At 54.5% G+C, this 17,288-nt stretch overlaps 1 protein-coding gene across 7 annotated transcripts in view; it reads left to right on the top strand.

Annotated features, from left to right (window-relative positions):
* The window catches only part of NOS1AP (nitric oxide synthase 1 adaptor protein), a 43,382-nt gene that overhangs the window by 12,427 nt on the left and 13,667 nt on the right, over nt 1-17,288 (top strand). For 4 of the 7 annotated variants that reach the window (XM_086842913.1, XM_086842914.1, XM_086842916.1 and 1 more), the window contains 3 exons: nt 15,999-16,091; nt 16,472-16,530; nt 17,100-17,208. In XM_086842913.1, the coding sequence (XP_086699039.1) occupies nt 15,999-16,091; nt 16,472-16,530; nt 17,100-17,208 (261 nt within the window). Of the gene's footprint in view, nt 1-15,998; nt 16,092-16,456; nt 16,531-17,099; nt 17,209-17,288 lie in introns of all 7 variants that reach the window. The other 3 variants (XM_086842915.1, XM_086842912.1, XM_086842911.1) reach the window with 1 other exon arrangement.

The following is a 17,288-nucleotide window of genomic DNA, read 5'->3' as shown; positions in this document are numbered from 1 at the left end:
TCGTGCTGCCACGGGGAAACCAGAGGAAGGAAAGCGTTTGTTTAGGTGCAGAAAGCAAGCAGAGGGAGATCACCAAGTGCAAGCAGCAGCAGTTTTGTGTGTAGGGTGTGCAGCAGCTGCTGACCCCGAGGTTTGTGTGGATTTTGATGCAGTCCCTGGTTTAGGGGGAAGGTGCTCTGTCTCAGTTTGTTCCAAGGTAGTCACTGCTGATGAAGGAGGGGGATCCTCACCGTCCCCTCTGCTGCCTCAACTCCCCTTCCTCAGTGCTGCCTTCACCACTCTGCTCCCTGGGCTTTGCCTCTCTTTACTGAGTGGTTTAAAAATGACCCTGCAAAGAAGTGAGGATGCTGTCTGCCCCAGCAGGGGGATCCTGGTGGGGAGAGTGCCCTGGGAGCCCCCCATGACTGCCCACGCTGGGCTGGGAGCAGGGAGGGACCTCTGGCAGCGCTGCCCCCCTGCTCCAGCATAGCAGGAGGGGTGGAGGAGCCCAAAGCTGGTCCCTTTCGTGGTCAGGGCTGGGAGGAGCTCTAAACAGGGGCTTGGTGTTGCAGGCCACGGATGCCATCCCCTTCTCCCCACTGCTGAAGGGCTGGTGATGCCATGGCCGTGCTCGTGGTCCTGGCCAGAGCGAGTTTCTGGCAGGAGAATGTGGAGAATTCCCGGGATTCTTGCAGCTGGGGCTGAGGAGGGAAGGGGAGGTGCTCAGCTGACTGTCTCTGCTTTTCCTTCCTGCCTGGGCTGGGTGTGCTGGGAGCACAGCCCTCTCTGCAGCACACCTGGTGTGACATGGCTCGGTGGAATGGGACATCAGCCGTGCTAAAGATGCTCTGGGAGAGCAATTCTGAGAGCATTTGCTCTCCTCCAAAGCCACATCTCTCCCTGTGACCACTGATGGCCACATAGGTGATAAACAGGGCACAGCAGGGCTCATTTCTGGGCAGGCAGCAGGGCCAGTAGAGCTGGCTCTGTCTCCTCCCCATCCCAAACAGGGTGACCCTGTCCATGTTACCTCACCCTCAGCTGCTGGAGTGGGCTGGCTTTCCAAATGCTCCTTGGCTCCTCTGGGTGCAGGATACCAGGAGCTGATCCCTAAGTCCAGGAACCTGCCTGAACATCCAAATCCCCAAACTGAGAGTGGTGTGTCTTCCCTAAGCCCTTCCCACTGTGTCTTCCCAGCCCTACGGGCTGTGAGCTGCTGCAGGTGTCAGGTGGAAGGGCCTGAGCAGGAGGCAAGATATCCTTCTCCTTCCCCTCCCTTCCTGGTGAGCTCCTGGGCCCTAAATGACAACAACTGTGTATTTTTTACATGATGTAAATTCATGATGTAAATTCATGATGTAAATTCATGCCCATGCTTTCCTCCCCATGCCCCTGGCATGGCTGCTTGCCTGGGCCTTGGTGCTGTGGTTCTGGAGAGCTGGGAATCAGCCCTTTTGGATTGCTGAGTGCAGCTTTGATCCAGGTTTTCTTTGGAGCCAGAAAGGATGAAATCCTATACAGACACTTCTTAAAAGCTGCCTCAGTGGAAGTCTCCTGCAAGGCTGTTTCTGGGAGGTGTCCAGCTGAGTTCTGCAGGCTCAGAACAGGGAGGCATTCCAAGCACTTGAGAATCTTGCTCCTCTACACCTCCTACTCTGTCAGGTACATCTGATTTTTGTGGGACTTGTGCTGCTTTGCATAGCTGAGCTCAATTTTAGAGAATTGGCAGAACTGCTGAATTTCTACAAGCTTGTGTAAAGCAAGATTTCTCATCCTCTGCAGGCCACAGGTGCAGCTGGACTGGTGTGAAAATTGATGTGTTTGTCCAGTTACTGGTGTAGAGCTCCTGCTCTGACTCTGAGCTCCTTTCATTACAGTATTTCTCAGCTGTCCCTGCTCTTGCCGTGGTGGGTTTTTAAAAGCTTGAGGCCATTCACAGCGATGCTTTCCTTTCTTCCCTTCTCTCTCTGCCCGTGCACTGGTGTCCCTCTGTAGGAGGGAGCAGGATTTGGGAGCAGGCTGGCCCTGTGTGCCCAGCCCTGTCTCTGAGGACCAGCACAGTGGGCAGTGGGCTGGCCAGGAGGTGCTCAGGCTTTGGCCACCTGAAGGGCACAGCCTGCTTGGTGCCAAGCCCTGGCACTCGCTGCAAGGTGAATTGATGTGGGTATCCAAGATGAACAAGATTATGTTGTGTTGGACCTGGGAGGAACTGAAAGGATGACTGTAATAATTTAAATTGCTCTTTCAGTGCTCTGACAGGCACAATAAAGGGCTGAAGCCTTCTGGGCATGCTTGCATTTCTCCTGGCATCACCAGTGCCACTTAACGTTGTAATAAAATAATGGCTAGTCTGGTGTTGCTACCAGCATGGCATGAAATGGGCCAGGAGCTCATCCTGTGCTTAGTGTTTAATCAATAACTGGTTAAATTGGTACCCAGATTGATTGGAGCAGCCTTTTGTCCAGGACTGGCCACGTTTCCAGGAGAGCTGGCCCAAGCCTGCTGACCTGGCTCTGTCGCCTGCCTTGGGGTCACGGCCAGGACGGGGCCGGTGTTTCCCAGTGGAGCTGTGTGGTTCCAGTGCACAGCAGTGAAACAGGGGGTTCAGGGAGGTTCTGGCTCTGGGGCAGAGGACAGGTCTGGACTGGGGAAGGGCTGTGAGATGTGAGCCATTAATGCTGGGAGGAAGGGCCAGGAGCCTTTGGAAAGGCACAGAGAGGGAGCGAGCAGTGCCCGTGCTGGGCTGGGCAGCAGTGGCAGGGCTCTGCCAGCTCTGACCTCCTGGTGCTGGGGAGATGAGGAGCAGGAACACTCCCAGCCCTGCTCCCTGCCTGCAGAAATAACTCAGGACAAGCTCACTGCTTCCAGCTTCCAGCAATGCCCTGCCCGAGAGCTCTGTGCCAAAGCTGCGGCGGCAGCGTGTCCCTGCCAGGCTGGGGCAGGAGCGCACAGGGGCTCCCAGCTGGATGGACAGCTCGGTGGTGGGGCAGGTGAGGATGAAGGGAGGCACAGCCAGGCGTGGCAGTGTGGTTTGGGGAGCTCCTGAGGCAGGAGGTGGATGCTGTGTGAGCTGCTGTGTCCCGAGGAGCTCAGCGCCTCTGCTGCGGGCAGGGACACACGGCTGGCAGCGGGTGTGCCAGCACAGGCAGCAGCCTCTGGTGGGTGATGCTGGCCTGGAGCCAGCCCAGTGCCTTGGAGAGGACTGGGAGCCCAGCAGGCAGCAGGCCCAGGGCAGGAGCTGCTGCAGAAGGCTGGGAGGCAGCAGTGCCTTCTGTCCTCTGGCACATCCTTCCCTCCTCCTGCCCGGCTGGACCTTCCTGGGCTGGACTCTGCTGCTTCTCTGGGAGCCTGTGGTGTCTCCCTGTGATTCACCTCCCTCCCTATCTGGGGCTTCCCCCCCTGCTCACACTGAGCCCCTTCAGTGCCCTGCTGTGCCTCGGAGCCACCAGCAAACACCTGGCACACACCTCCCCAAAATCCTGGCCAGCGGTGCCTGCCGGGCCCCCTGAGCGTGGTGGGAGGACAGACCTTCCCTGGCCCTCCTCACCAGCCAAGGACAGACCTTCCCTGGCCCTCCTCACCAGCCAAGGACAGACCTTCCCTGGCCCTCCTCACCAGCCAAGGACAGACCTTCCCTGGAACTCCTCACCAGCCAAGGACAGACCTTCCCTGGAACTCCTCACCAGCCAAGGGCTGCTCTGCTGCTCCCACCCCTCCCTGAGAGCATGGCCAGCACGTAAAGAGGATGGACATTGGTGAAATGTCCATCCCCTACGAGCCCTTGAGCTTCCTCCTCGTCCTCCTCTTCCTCCTCAGGAATGGTCCCTCGGGGTGTGTGGCACTGTCTGTGGGGCACAGCCCAGCACAGCCAGCCCTGCTTTCCCTGGCTGTCCCTGCACAGGTGCTTCTGGCACGTGGAGCTGCTCCTGGAGCCAGGCACACGGGAGCCAGGGGAGCTGCCAGCACGGCTCTCCTGCTCTCAGGAGCTTTTCCTCCTGCCTGGAAAGGAAAGATTTGTTGCACACTGTGCCTCCCAGGCAGGAGTGGATCAAGGGGAGGAGGTCTGCAGCTCGTTCTGTGAGCTTTGGGGTTGTGTTAGCGCTGGTGGCCTCTGTTTGTGAGGGTTTGAAGAGTTCCTACAGAAACAAACATCCTTTGATCACCTTCTGCAAGGTGACAGAGCTTGCTTTGATGGCCTGAGCCTCGGGCTTGCTGAAGGTGCTGCTTTGGGAGAGGGCTGTGTTCAGTGTCACCAGCTCAGCACAGCAGCCCCACTGCTGTCCCCAAGAGGGGCCAGTCTCTCCTGCTGCTGGGAGATTGCTGGTGAAGCTACTGCACTCCCTTTGCATTTTAGAGTCAATTTCTGCTGCCTGAGAATAAGCTCTTGCCTACCTGAGAGGTTGTTGATAAGAAAAAATGGCTTTGAGAGAGGTGTGCTGAGGTTTGGCTGGTCCCAGGCTCTGTGGCTCATCCTCAGCAGTGTCTGAGCTGCACCTTCTCCCTGCGCTCGTGTCTCCTCTCACCCCTGGCACTGCCTTCATTTGGAGGCTTTTCCCCTTCTTATTTACTGCAACATGGAGTTTTCATGTGTTTTGTAACAAATCAGTGCTTCCTGCCATCATGGCAACATTTTGCTCTTGGGATGGAGTGGGACCAAGGGCTCCCAGGAGAGATGCAGGCAGCCCAATTCTGGCAGCCACATCTTCCAGCCAGGCTGGAGTGTGTCCAGAGACAACACCTCACTCGAGTTCCATGCTCAAAGGGACAAATAACCTAGGAAAAGGACACCAAAGAGTTAATAAAGCTGACAAGCAGGGGTCCAGCAGTATTTAGTATCCATTTTTTGGGATGCAGGGAGGCTGTGACCTGTCAGACTCCTTCGAGGGGACATCCCTGTGCAGGGCACCTGGCTGAATTAAAGTCAAACCAAACTGAATCAGCTTTGAATGCCACTCCTGTGTGTGATCTTTTCTGCTCCTGTGCTTCCCTGCTGGTCCTCAAAGGCCAAGGACCCTTTAATTTAATTTGTTGTGGTGTTTTCTGCTGCATCACCTCAGAAGAGAGACAAAAACCTGGGGCTGCAGCCTTCCAAAAAAAACCAAACCAACAACCACATGCCCCAGTTTATTCCCTGCTGAAATGAATTCTTGGTTTTGGCTGGGTGCAGCAGGAAGGTGTTCCAAGGGATGCTGTGTCCCAGGGAGGCACAGGCAGAGCCTTGCAGCAGGGTGAGGGATTTGGGGTGTCAGTGCAGCAGGGTGAGGGATTTGGGGTGTCAGTGCAGCAGGGTGAGGGATTTGGGGTGTCACTGCAGCAGGGTGAGGGATTTGGGGTGTCACTGCAGCAGGGTGAGGGATTTGGGGTGTCACTGCTTCCTGCCCTGTGTGGGAGCAGAGGAAAGCAGCACATCTGGTTAAAAGGAGAGGTTGCAAAATCCATTGTGTGAGCTGGTCTGTGGAATGGGAGTTTAATTAGGGAGTGGGAGGAGAGGATGGATCTGTTGTAGGGCAGCAGAAGGAACAAGCACTGCCCAGAACAAGGAGCCAAGCACTGTCCCCAGCCCAGCAGAGGAGGCTGTAGCCTGCAGAGCAGGCTGAAATCCCTGGAGAATCCCCTGGGTCAGCTCACAGGGGCTGCCAGGGATGCTCCTGGCCGTGGCAGGGTGCTGTGGCTGCTCAGGTGTCCCTGCATTGGGATCTGCTGCTGCCACTTCTGCAAGGACTCTCCCACCTGGGGCAAAGTCTACCCAGGACAAAGGCTCTAGACAAAGAGTTTTCAGAGCAGAAAGTGTTTCCTTCTCAGGCCAGGCTTCCCTGCTGGAGCAGGAGGATCCTGGTGATTCTTAATCTGTCGCTTGGTTTTCAGCAGAGGGAGCGAAACGTGACAGGGAAAAATCCCCAGCCAAACCAGTTCCCCTTGTCATGGGCTTGCATATGGAAACTGCTGATGTGTTCCAGCAGGAGCTGCAAAAGCCAGCCTGAAGTGTGTGTTTGCCACAGGAAACTTCAGCAGAGATGGTTAAATTTCAGCTTGATCCTTTACCAGGAGCAGCCCGAGCTGTGATGTGTTGTTGTTGTTGGGTTGCAGCAGTGATATCCATCCCAGAGAGCCATCTCCTCTTCCTTCTTCTCTCCAAGGCCTCCAGTTGTGTTTTAGCATTTTGCTCCAATTCCATTTTCCTGGTGCCTCTAAACATGATGGATGGGAGCGGTCTGGACTCTGTCAAACATTCCCTGATCCTTGGGAACCTGGGGGATGTGTGTGTATCTCCAGCACAGAGACCACATCTGTGCTGACCTCTGTTTACATGATAAGAAATCCACATTATCTGAAAGGAGAAATGCAGAATAATTGGCCAAAGCTGTTGGTGAGTGTGACTCGGGGTGCAGGTCCCCTTGAGCTTTCTGTGGAAAAAAACCCTGTCTTTCTGTGTTTGAGTGGGTCCAACTTCAGCTCCCAGCTTGCTGATTTTGTGCATTTGCCTGAAGTCAGAGCCTTTGATGTGAGGAAGCTCTTCCCAGGTCCCAGGTGAGGGCTGTGGACCGGTGCCCTCCGAGCCTGCTCTGTGGACAAGGCAAATAAAGAGTTTGTTTTAACCTCTGGCATGTGGGAAACTGCCTCATGTTCTTGTTGATTTTTTCCTGAGCTGTTTTCTGTTTCTCCCTTGAAGTGTGTGATAAAGCAGGAGATGTTGTGTAGGAATGGATTGTGTTGGCAGGGATTGCAGTGGCTGCAGATAATGTCACCTTTCTGTTCTGCTGCCCAGGACCACGCTGTCTTCATGGTGTCCTTTGAACTGGGATGACACCTTCCAATGCCTCCAGGGTCTTCTTGGGATACATTTCTGCCAGATGCAGCTTCTGTTCCTTTTTCCTGTGACAGGCTGCTTGGCCAATGCCATATAAAATCATCCTGAGATGAGCAGATGCCAGATTCCTGTACACTTGGCCTGGATAGCCTGGATAGCAAATACTTGGGGTTTTTTGGGGGTTTTTTTTATTTCTTTCTTTCTTTTCTTTTTTTTTTTTTCCCCCAGCCCTGCATAGAAATGAGCATTGCTGTGCTGTCCTCACTGGGGTTTCCTGGAAGCACAGTGACATTCTGTCCTCTGTCTCTCATTGCATCCTCTGGGGCTCTGCTGCTGAGGTGAATTTCAACCCCTCTTTTCTAACTCCACCTAAAATCTTGCTACTTTTATTACCTGGAAATCTTTTCTGTAAATCTGCCTACATCTCTCTAAAGGACATTATTCTTGTTGCCATTAACATGTGGAATTTACTGACTGGGTTTTAATGCCTGCATTAGTTATTGTTGAAGTAGGAACTGTGAAGCAAGGGTGATGTGAATGATTACTCTCTTCCCCAGAAACATTGTTGGGCACCAGCAGCATCTGAAGAGTCCCACAGGGCTGGCTTGTTTCTGATGCACCAAGCCTTTAATGCTGCTGCTCATTCATTCTTTATTAATTGTCTGAATTTCATAATTGCTGATTTAGTTACAGTATTACCAGCCTGCCTTCCTTGGCGTGTCTCTGCCTGGCTAGTCTCATTTGCCTTCTCCACTGCTCTTACTCAAGCTTTTTATGCAACAGTGGGAGAGCAGCTCTGTGGTGAGCAGTAAGAAAAAAAAAAAACCCAAAATAAATCCTGTATTTCACAACTTGGGGCAGAAATATCACCGTGCTGCCATTTGTCTCACTTTGCTGAGCTGACACCTATCCCAAGCGCTGTGTGGGGATCTCAGGGCGCCCCTGGCTTTGTCAGCTGCCCTCAGGGTGGATTTGGGGTGACTCCTGTGCAGTGTCAGCCCTGCATCCCATCCACGTGGGCAGGGTTACCTCAGCTGCCTTGAGGCAGGGTCTGTTTGAAAGGATGCCTTTGGGGGAGAAAGCTGATTTAGAACAGGGGAATTTTGTTTTCCATCTGTGTGGAGGGAGGTGCTGGGCTGGACACTGGTGTACCCCTGTGTGCTGGGGTCCCTGAGGCAGAGAGGGGCAGGGGTTTGGCAGGGCTGGACAGGACAGGGCTGTGATGGAGCTGCTGCAGATGGCAATGCTGCTCTTTAAACCCAGCTCCTTCTGGCACAGGGCTCAGAGCAGAGGCCATCGCCACTCCTGCCCTGCCAAAGCTCCTTCCAAGGGAGGCTGCACCAACACCTTGTGCTGCCTCTGCCTGCACAGCTCAAACCAGTGCAGGTCTGATTGAAAACACCACAGACTCCAGCAGACGTGGGCTTTCCAAGGAATGCGCTGCTGCTTTTCCTAGCAGCAGGTGGTAAATCTGAGAACGTGTGCAGCTCATTCCCTGAGCTCTGCCCACAGATCACACCGAGCCCCTCCTTGTTTCCCTTGGCTGCAGGGAGCAGCTCGGGCCGCCTGTTGTTTTTATAACCAGTTTGACCAGTATCCCACAGGCACCCACACACCTCACACCCTGCTGGGGCACCCCAGACCACAGGGACAGCTTCCTCCTCCCTCCCGGCTCCAGCCCGTGTCCTTTTCACTTCCTTGCGCTTCTGGAAGGGGTTTGGAGATGTCTGCAGGGTCTCCAGTGACCTTCATGCCTGGCTGAGCAGTGCTGCTGTCCCAGCCCATGGGCACTGAACGTGCCCAGGGGGGAGGAGGAAGGGGATGGCTGGGCTGGAGTCCTTCTTTCCTGACCTTGGTGTTATTCCAGGCCCCTGGAGTGGACACTGAGCCTTGCCCAGGGAGCCTGGTGGCTTTGGTGAGCTGCAGGTGGAAGTGGGGGATGGAAGGAGCTGGGAGCTGAGCTCCTGCCCCAGCCCTGCATCCCTCATGGCACAGCACTGCTGCTGCTGCTGCTGCTGGGGTGCCTCGGGCCTCCTTGGAACTCTGCTTCAAAGGTGTTTTAAAAACAACAGCCACACACAGAGAGGTATGGAATGCCTGAGGATTCCTTGTAAGGGAGGTAAATCATCCTGCAAATGGAAGTCTTCAAAAGAAAGGGTTGGCACAAGTTGCTGTGTGTGAACTGTCTCCATTTAACCCTGTGACTGATACTGATTTAATTCAGCTCTGATTTCTCTGAGCTTCCTGTGAAGCTGCTTCTCCTGCAGATGGCTGGTGAGTGTGTCCCAGTTTGCCACCTCAACTTGTGAAACTCGGAGGTAGTGAGGGGAGGCTGGAGGAAGCGGATGGAGGCAGCTCTCGGGGAGGAAATAGCAAACCGAGCAGAAGGCATTGATTGGGAAGTGTTCCATGTTATTGGAAAACATATTTCGTGTGATAGGTGGGTATGCTGCAATCCTGGGGTGCTTTTGAAGCAGCAGCCTTAACTTTGCTCTGCTGCTCTCACAACACGGGTATTTTTAGCCTGGTTCCCATTTATACCCATGGGTACACACAACCATCACAGACGGTTACCAGAATTAAACCTGAAGTTGGATGGGAAAACAGGCACTGACCTTGTCAGTGCAAACCAAAATCATATCTATTTCAGACAAACACAGGCACCTCAGAGCTGCATTTCCCATATGTGCAAATGCAAACTCCGAGGAGCTGTGGAAGAGTTTTAAAAAGCATCACTGAGCCCAAGAACAAGCAGCCAGCACTTCTTTATTCCTCCTCTCTTCCAAATTACTGTGGCCTTAAATTTAAGGCCAGCTTGTGCCAAAACCACGGCAAAGGCAGGAGGAGAGGGGATATTTAATCCTGAGTTTAAACCCAAACTATCAGGACAGCAGAGGTGTCCAGCATGTTTGGCCATGCCATGCTGGCAGTCTGCCCATGGAGCTGCTGAGAACCTTCAGCCCCAGGTATCTCCATCCCTGCTGCAAGTGTGAGCACCACGGGCTGGCTTTGTCCTCAGATTTGGTGGCAGGAGCAGGGAGCCCAAGCAAAAGGAGATTCCCAAATTTCCCTGCTTTTCTGCTCTTTCTGTATCCCAGCTCCTGGAGGGAGCAGGGAGGTGCTGCAGGCATCCCTGCTCATGTGTGGAGCATGGGCATGGCCAGATTTGCAGCTGCACAGAGGAACTGGGGTGGGACCCCACAGTGAAGGGTGTGGCAGTCCTCAGACACAGGCAGCAGCACAGCACTTTGGTAGGGTGGCTTAAAGCAGTGTTTTAAAAGTGAGCTTCAGTCCATTATTGCTGCTCACATCGGTAGGCTGAGCAGGTGTTTCAGTGCTCCCCTCCAGCCAGCCTGAGTCCCCTGAGGGTGTGAGGCACAGCCCAGAGTGCTGGGCTGGCAGCTGCTCTGAGCCATGCTCAGAAATGCCTTCTGGATGTTGCTGCCTGCCCTCCTGGGAGCTGCTGCCCAGCCAGCACAGCCCTGCCCCAGCAGCAGGGCACGCTGCCAGCTGCCCTTCTGCTTCTGGGCAGGGAGTGATGGATGCTGGAGCATCCTGGGGAGCCCCGGCAGGATCTGCCTCCCTCCCTCCTGCCCTGGGCTCTGGGGGAGGCAGCTGGACACTGCCCCAGCCTGGCACTGCAGCTGGACACTGCCCCAGCCTGGCACTGCAGCTGGACACTGCCCAGCCTGGCACTGCAGCTGGACACTGCCCAGCCTGGCACTGTGATCCAGCCCCAGCCTGGCACTCTGGGCTCTGCTCTGCCCCAGCCTGGCACTGTGGGCCCTGCTCTGCCCCAGCCTGGCACTGTGGGCTGTGCTGCTGTGCCCAGCTGCTGACAGCCTGGCACTGCAGCTGCAGTGGTTCCCTTCTCTGCAGTGCTGCTCTCCCGGGCTGGAAGGCACGCTTCTCCCCGGTTATCCAGCAGGAGGAAGAGGGCAGGAGGTGTTGTGGCTGCAGTCTGCCCCCGCTGCTTTGGCAGGAGGGTGGCACCCAGCTCTGGCTGTTGGCTACCCCACAAAGGGCTGGGGCAAGCTGGTGCTGCCTTCCTGCTCCTCCTGCTTTCCCTGCCCAGCCCAGGCTGGCTTGGCATTCCTGGCCAGGAAAAAAGGGCCTTTCCCTCACAGGTTCCCATTCCCACACAGCCCACGGGTGCCTTCTGAGTCCCTGCAGGGCGCTGGGGCTGGTGCCATCTCTTTGTGTGGCTCAGAAAAGCCAAATCCCCGTGCCCAGTGCAGAGCTGCCTTTGCCACCCCTGTGTCCCAGTTACAGCTCTCAGGATCCCAGCAAGGTTCCTCTGGCCTCCCTCCTGGGCAGCTGCTGGACATCTCTGAGCTTTGCTGTGGTTCCCTGTGTCTCCAGCAGCAGGGATTGTCAGGTGCCTGCTGAACTGGATCTGTCATTTTGTAATAAGTTAATTCTTCATCAAGAGCACAGCCCCGAGTGCAGGGAGTGCCGGCGTTAGCCTGGGCTGAGCCAGGGTTAAAGTCCAGCTGGGGAGGTATTTTATGAGGCTTTTTATGAGCTGCTGAGCCAGGCAGGGGAGCTCAGAGCTGAGGGTGCTGCCCAGGCAGCCCTCTGCATTCAGCACAGCTGCCTGGGGGCACCCGCCTTTGCCCACAGCTCCGTGTCCTTTCTGTGTGAGCACGCACAGATACAGCTTTCTGGCAAAAATAAAATAAAATAAAATAAAATAATAACAATAATAAAATGGATTTTATGAGTGCTTTTCCTTACGGTAGATTTTCGTCTCCTGCCTCCCAAGCTAGCAGAGCAGCAGTGAGTTTAGTGGGAATTGCTTTTTCCCTGTTAATTGAATTCTCAGAACACTGCTCTTTCCCCAGTACAAGATACAAGCTTGTAACCTTTTTTATTCTTGTTTTTTTTATTCTTTTTTTTTGAGGAGGGGGATAGGTGGTGGATGGGGACAAGGGCAGCTTGATGCACTTAGAGCAACTTCCTTTAAAAAATACTCTGTTTATTTGTATTCTGCTGACACAAAGTGACCATAAAGCATTCCTGGTACCTTCCCTTACTTACAGACAGTGCTAGTGGGCAGACTTCAATTGTACCTGAGGCAGTTCAGGCAGGCTGGAATGAAATGAGGGCATTTTTATTCAGGTTAACATTTTTCAGATGCCTGTGAATGTGGGGGGGTGACAGATCTAGAAAGACATCATCTCTCCTCCTCTGCCTGATCTGCCTGACCCTGTGTGCAGCGTGTTTTCTCACACTTGTGCTGCGTGGAAGCATCATTCCCACAGGGACAGGAAGCATCTTTCTAGGGATGCTGAGCTCTCCCTGCTTTTCACACATAGCCATCGCTCTGGGACTCACACACAATTTTACCCCGAGCTGACAAGGTTACATGTGCTCTCTATTAAGTAACATATGTTCCTGGCTTCTCCAGCAAGGGCACTTTTAGCACTCTGCCGGTAGGAATGCGCTGTGCAGTGATGCACACACCAGCTGCCTTCTTTCCCTTCCAAAGTTATTTAAATACTGAACTCTGCACAAAAGACAGATGTTGAAAATAGACTCCCACTAACCCGAGGCCGATGGGAGGGCTGCTGAGCTCTCATGGAGTACATGTTTCTCTTCCATTTGAAAAGATGAATTTTCAAATGTTTTTTTGTGGGCAGGGTAAAATGAAGGGATCATCTTTATTCACTTGGTCAGATTTTATGAGTGATCTCATACTTCTTTTGTGTTACTGAGACCACCTTTGCTTTTCCTCTCAAAGAGTCGTGGGGGTTTTTAACTGATGTATCTCAGATGGCCACTTTTAGTCTTTGCTCAGAAATTTTAATGCAGCTCTTAGTGCTTCAGTGGGAGACCGACTGTGGAGCTGTGCAAATCCAGGAACAGATGATTTTGTTGTTTCCTTTTCCATTTTCTGTGCATTTCCCTGAAATTAATCCTTCTCTTTCTTCTGCCATTGCTATAAAGAAGAATTAATATAATTAACCCGAGCTTGTAATATTATTACAGATATTTAAAGGTCCAGAAATATACCCGTGATGGGGGAAAATGCCTGGGTTGAAGGCTAAGAAAGCTCTTCTGTTACGGTTTTTAATTGGTTAGAAGTAGTACAGTGAAATCCTGCATGGTGTGAAAGCAAAGGGAATCATGGGAATGCTGTGCAAATCCTCTTTCCTTTTTTGATTTCAAGCTGGATAATTATTTCTGTATCAGATCTTTATTAAGCCGTAGGCTGGGATTCAGCTCCCCAAGATGGAGCCATGGGTAGCTGAGCTTATCACGTATGAAATGGGTTTTTTCTCCTGAGGCAGTCACCAAATCCCAGTGCCCAGCGAGCAGGGGGTGAATTGCTGCCACCACTGCACCCAAACACAGAGACATTCCATCTTTGGGAGTGCAGGATACACTCCCAGCAAGGACTGGGTGCCAGTGGAAACCCGTGCCTTTCCTTTTCCTGTGGTCAGCCAGTGCTGCTTGTTGTGGGGCCAGCAGCAGGGGCTGGGGCTGTGCCACCATCTCAGAACCCCTTTGGTGGCGTTTCCAACCCTGCCATCATCTCCTCTGCTCTCCTCCAGCAGCAGGAGCAGCTGAAATCCTGCAGCCCTCTGAAGCTTTCTCTCTTTGTTTTGCAGCAGGAGGAGGAATGCTGACAAACATGGGCAGACAGAGCAGATCTCTGTGCCCGGGCAGAGTTGTCATCAGGAGCAGCTCCCAAGGCAGGGAGGTCCTGATCAGCCGTGCAGAGATGTTCCTCCCTTAAGTGAAGGGTTTTGGGTTCACCCCTTGCAGTCTCTGTGGCTCAGATCTCGCTCAGAGGAACTGCACAGAGCTGACACTTGCTCAGACCAAGTTAGGGAGCCCCTCTGAGCCAGCAGTGGCATCTCCTGGCCCATGGGACCCCGTGATTTCCCTGCACAGCCCCGGGATGTGAGAGCAGTGGGGCAGCTGCTGTGGTGCAGGAGGGGCCCTGGGGGATGTGGCTGCTCCTCCGTGCTGCTCTGTGATGAAATGCTGCTTGGTGTCTCCTTGGAGCCCCGGTGGGCACGGGTTTGCTGTTGTTTTGCTGGCACTTTGGGTGGGACAGCTCATCCCTGGGGCTCCCCTCAGCCTCAAAGCAGGCAGCGGCTCTGCGAGCACATGGCTCAGCCTGGCACGGAGCTCGGCTCTGTCAGGATAAAGGAGTTAGGAAGGGTTTAACAAATCTGTCTGCTCGGTCCTTCTGACTGCTTGGTTTGCAGTGGGTTTTGCTGGAGTTCTGCTGTGACCCATCAGCACAAGGGGCAGCGTGGCACAGGCTCAGCAGCTCTTCCCACAGCGCTCCCCAGCACTGCCAGGCTCAGAATCCCTTGCCTGCAGCTGGGGATTGTGGAAGCCTCTCCAAGGAGCTCTGCATGATTCTGTCCCTGAAATGTGCCAGAGCTGGGTAGTGTCTTTGCTGAAACCTCCTGGCCTGTCTGCATTGCTGTCCTGTTAGAGTTGCTCACTCAAAAACCAGGCTAAAAATAGTCTGTCTTACCCTGAGATATCTTCCTCTGTTCCAGCCGCAGCAGTTGGCACTTGGGGTAGCCCAGAGTAGAAACCCCCCAGCACCAGGGGCTCCAAAATGCAGCTGGATGTGTATAATCAGTGCTGGTCAGGAGCAATAAATCAGGCAGCAGTGCCCAAGGTGCCGTGCAGTCACCCTGGATGCTGCAGAGAGCTTCCAGATCAGCCCTGCAGCTGCTGGAAAATCACACGCAGAGCCTCAGAAAGCACGGGGTTAATTACTCCAGGGCAGTCAGGCCAAAACTCATCTTTTCAGGGCTAAATCAAGACATTCCTTTAGTGTGAGGTGCCACCAGCCTAGTGTCCTGACAAGACACAAAGAGGGGGTCTTGAGTGCAGTTTCACCTCTGCTGGTAAGGGTGGGGACGGCACTTGGAAGCCCCCACGGGTGGGATCTTTGGTGAGACCCTTCTCTGTGAGGAACATGGAGGATGCAAGCAGCATTTGGGGATGTGCTGGGGGCTTTGAGGCTGACCAGAGCCGCGGTGGGAGCTGGGCTCTGCTTTCTCCAGCCCATGGCTTCAGCCCCAGTGTGGGTGGGCTTGCCTGCTCACTGCTCGGGGGAGGGCAGAACAGCTCTCCAAAGCTCCTGAATCCCCCACCCCCTTCAGCCTCTGTAAAACAGCTTTGAGGAATTGCACTTTCAGGTCTTTTATCATTTGATCACAGGTCAGGCCCAGCAGCTTTTCCTGCCTGCTGGCTCTGGCTGCCAGAGCTGATGCATCACGCGGTGCTGGCAGTGTCACAGCGAGGCTGGCGTGGGCACCGCTCCCTCTGCACTGCCCACATCATGGGAGGGGACATCAAATCCTCGCCTTGGGCTGGCAAGGGGCAGCATGCAGGGCTTTTTCTGGGCACAGAGGGTCTGTCCCCGTGGCCCACAGCTCCGTGCAAGTGGGACCAGCAGATCGGGTGCCTGATGTGGCTGCACCTATGGCAAACCAGCTATGGGACTCCTCAAAAGTGCCACAGCAGGATCAGCCCAAATGGATAACAGCCTGCTCCTGCCAGCCTTCTCCCCGCTGGGAACACTCTAAATGCCAGAGTGGGTGGATTTGGGGGGAATCTCATTCTCTCCCCAGGCCAGAGCAGAGCTTTGTGTTTAGTCACTGATCTTTGGAAGTTCCCGTTGGGATTTTTTCCTGTCCGGTGACTTCTAATCGAAGTGGATAATTGCATTATCCCATCTCCCCTGGAGGGGTTCACAGAATCCTCAGCAATCACCTTCAGTTTTACAGTGAGCCCAAAAATACCCAACTCAAAATGCCATTTCACTTTCCAGAGCTCAGCAATGGCCACAAGCCAGCGGGGCAAGCGCAGCCAGGCTGCAGATCCCTGGGGACAGGGATCTCCCCAGATCCCTCTCTGCGGAGGCACAGCCCTTCAGAGGGGCACAGCAAGTGCCTTTGAAACACAAGCTAACATTCCCAGCAGCATCCTGAGCTGGGTAAAGCATTATCCACACCCAGGGGCTGGATTGCTTTGGTGTGTGCTCCTTCAGATGCTGGGCACTGCAGGCAGAAAGACCCCCTGTCCTGTCCCAGCATGGGTGTACAGGCTGATGTGGGAGCAGGAAAACCTGTCCCTGTCCCTCTTGCCCCCTCCTGTCAAAGCCTCTTCACCCCTCTGCTGGGGCTGGCCTGGCACAGGAAGGCTAATTCAGGTGTTCTTCCATCTCCTGCAGTATGAGTTTAAAGCCAAGAATATCAAGAAGAAGAAGGTGAATCTCATCGTGTCGGTGGATGGTGTGAAGGTCATCCTGAAGAAGAAGAAGAAGGTAGGCAGCACCAGTCCCTGGGGCAGCAGAGCCCCTGCCCTCCTGCTGCAGGGACCTGCAGCATCCTTGAATTTCTGGGAAAGCCTGGTGGGCTGGGAGAGGGAGGGGTGGGCTGGGGTCAGCCTCGGGTGAGTGATGTTCCTGCAGGGTGGCTGAGCCAGTCCTGGTGTGGTGCAGAAGGGGCTCAGGGGCCCTGTGGGGGGTGATGTGGGATGTGGCTGGTCCCCAGCAGGACCCGACCCTCGGCAAAGGGCTGCAGGGGAGCGGCAGCAGAGCTGTGACAAGAGATTCCCAAATGTGTCCCTGGACTGTCTCTGTGCCCTGTCCTTGTTCTCAAGGACAGCATCTGACGTGCTAATTTTCAGCTCCTTTCATTGCAGAAAAAAGAGTGGGCCTGGGACGAGAACAAAATGCTCGTCATGCACGATCCCATCTACAGGTAAGGCTGTTGGGTGAGGGGACAGAGGCTTGCATGGCTCTGCTGTGCCCCTTACCCACACCACAGCTGTGCTGACCACTGGAGAGCCATGGGCAGCTCATGGCACTTCCCAAGGTCCCCAGCTCTCCTCCTCCACCTTGTTCCCAAAAGCCAAGGGCAGGGGGTGTCTGTCCCAGGGAGGCCAAATTGGGGTGAGAGAGACCCCCAGCCGTGCTGGGAAGGGGGTGGCAGCAGCTGGGCAAGGCATCCAGCTCTGTCAGCAGGCCAGGAGTGGGCTTGGCTCTTCTCCATCCTTGGAGGGCTCCTGGGCCACTGATGCTGTCCCTGGGGGCTGAGCAGAGAAGTCCCGTGCTGCCTTTACAAAATGTTTGCTGCTGCTGAATCAGCAGGCAGATTTTCCCAGCTGAGGTAAAACCACTGCCAGAAAAATTTCGGATGGGCTTTAGCAGGGATGTGCTGCAGAGGCTGGGCATGTGCCAGCACCCTGTGCCACGGGAAGCATAGGTTGTGGCCTTGGCAGTCTCCTGGGCATAATGGGTGTGCTGACATCCTCCATCCTGTCCTTGCAGGATATTCTATGTATCTCATGACTCCCAGGACCTAAAGATCTTCAGCTACATTGCCAGGGATGGCTCCAGCAACGTCTTCAGGTGCAACGTCTTCAAGTCCAAGAAGAAGGTAAAGATCTCCCGTCCCACCCTGGTGTCCTCCGGGCGGAGCAGCCGGGGCAGGGCCCCGTGGCGCTGCCCTGGAGCTCC

The sequence above is a fragment of the Cyanistes caeruleus genome, chromosome 9 (genome assembly GCF_971803275.1).
Source record: "Cyanistes caeruleus chromosome 9, bCyaCae1.hap1.1, whole genome shotgun sequence".
In the NCBI taxonomy this organism is placed as follows: domain Eukaryota; kingdom Metazoa; phylum Chordata; class Aves; order Passeriformes; family Paridae; genus Cyanistes; species Cyanistes caeruleus.
This window is presented reverse-complemented; position numbering and strand designations above follow the sequence as displayed.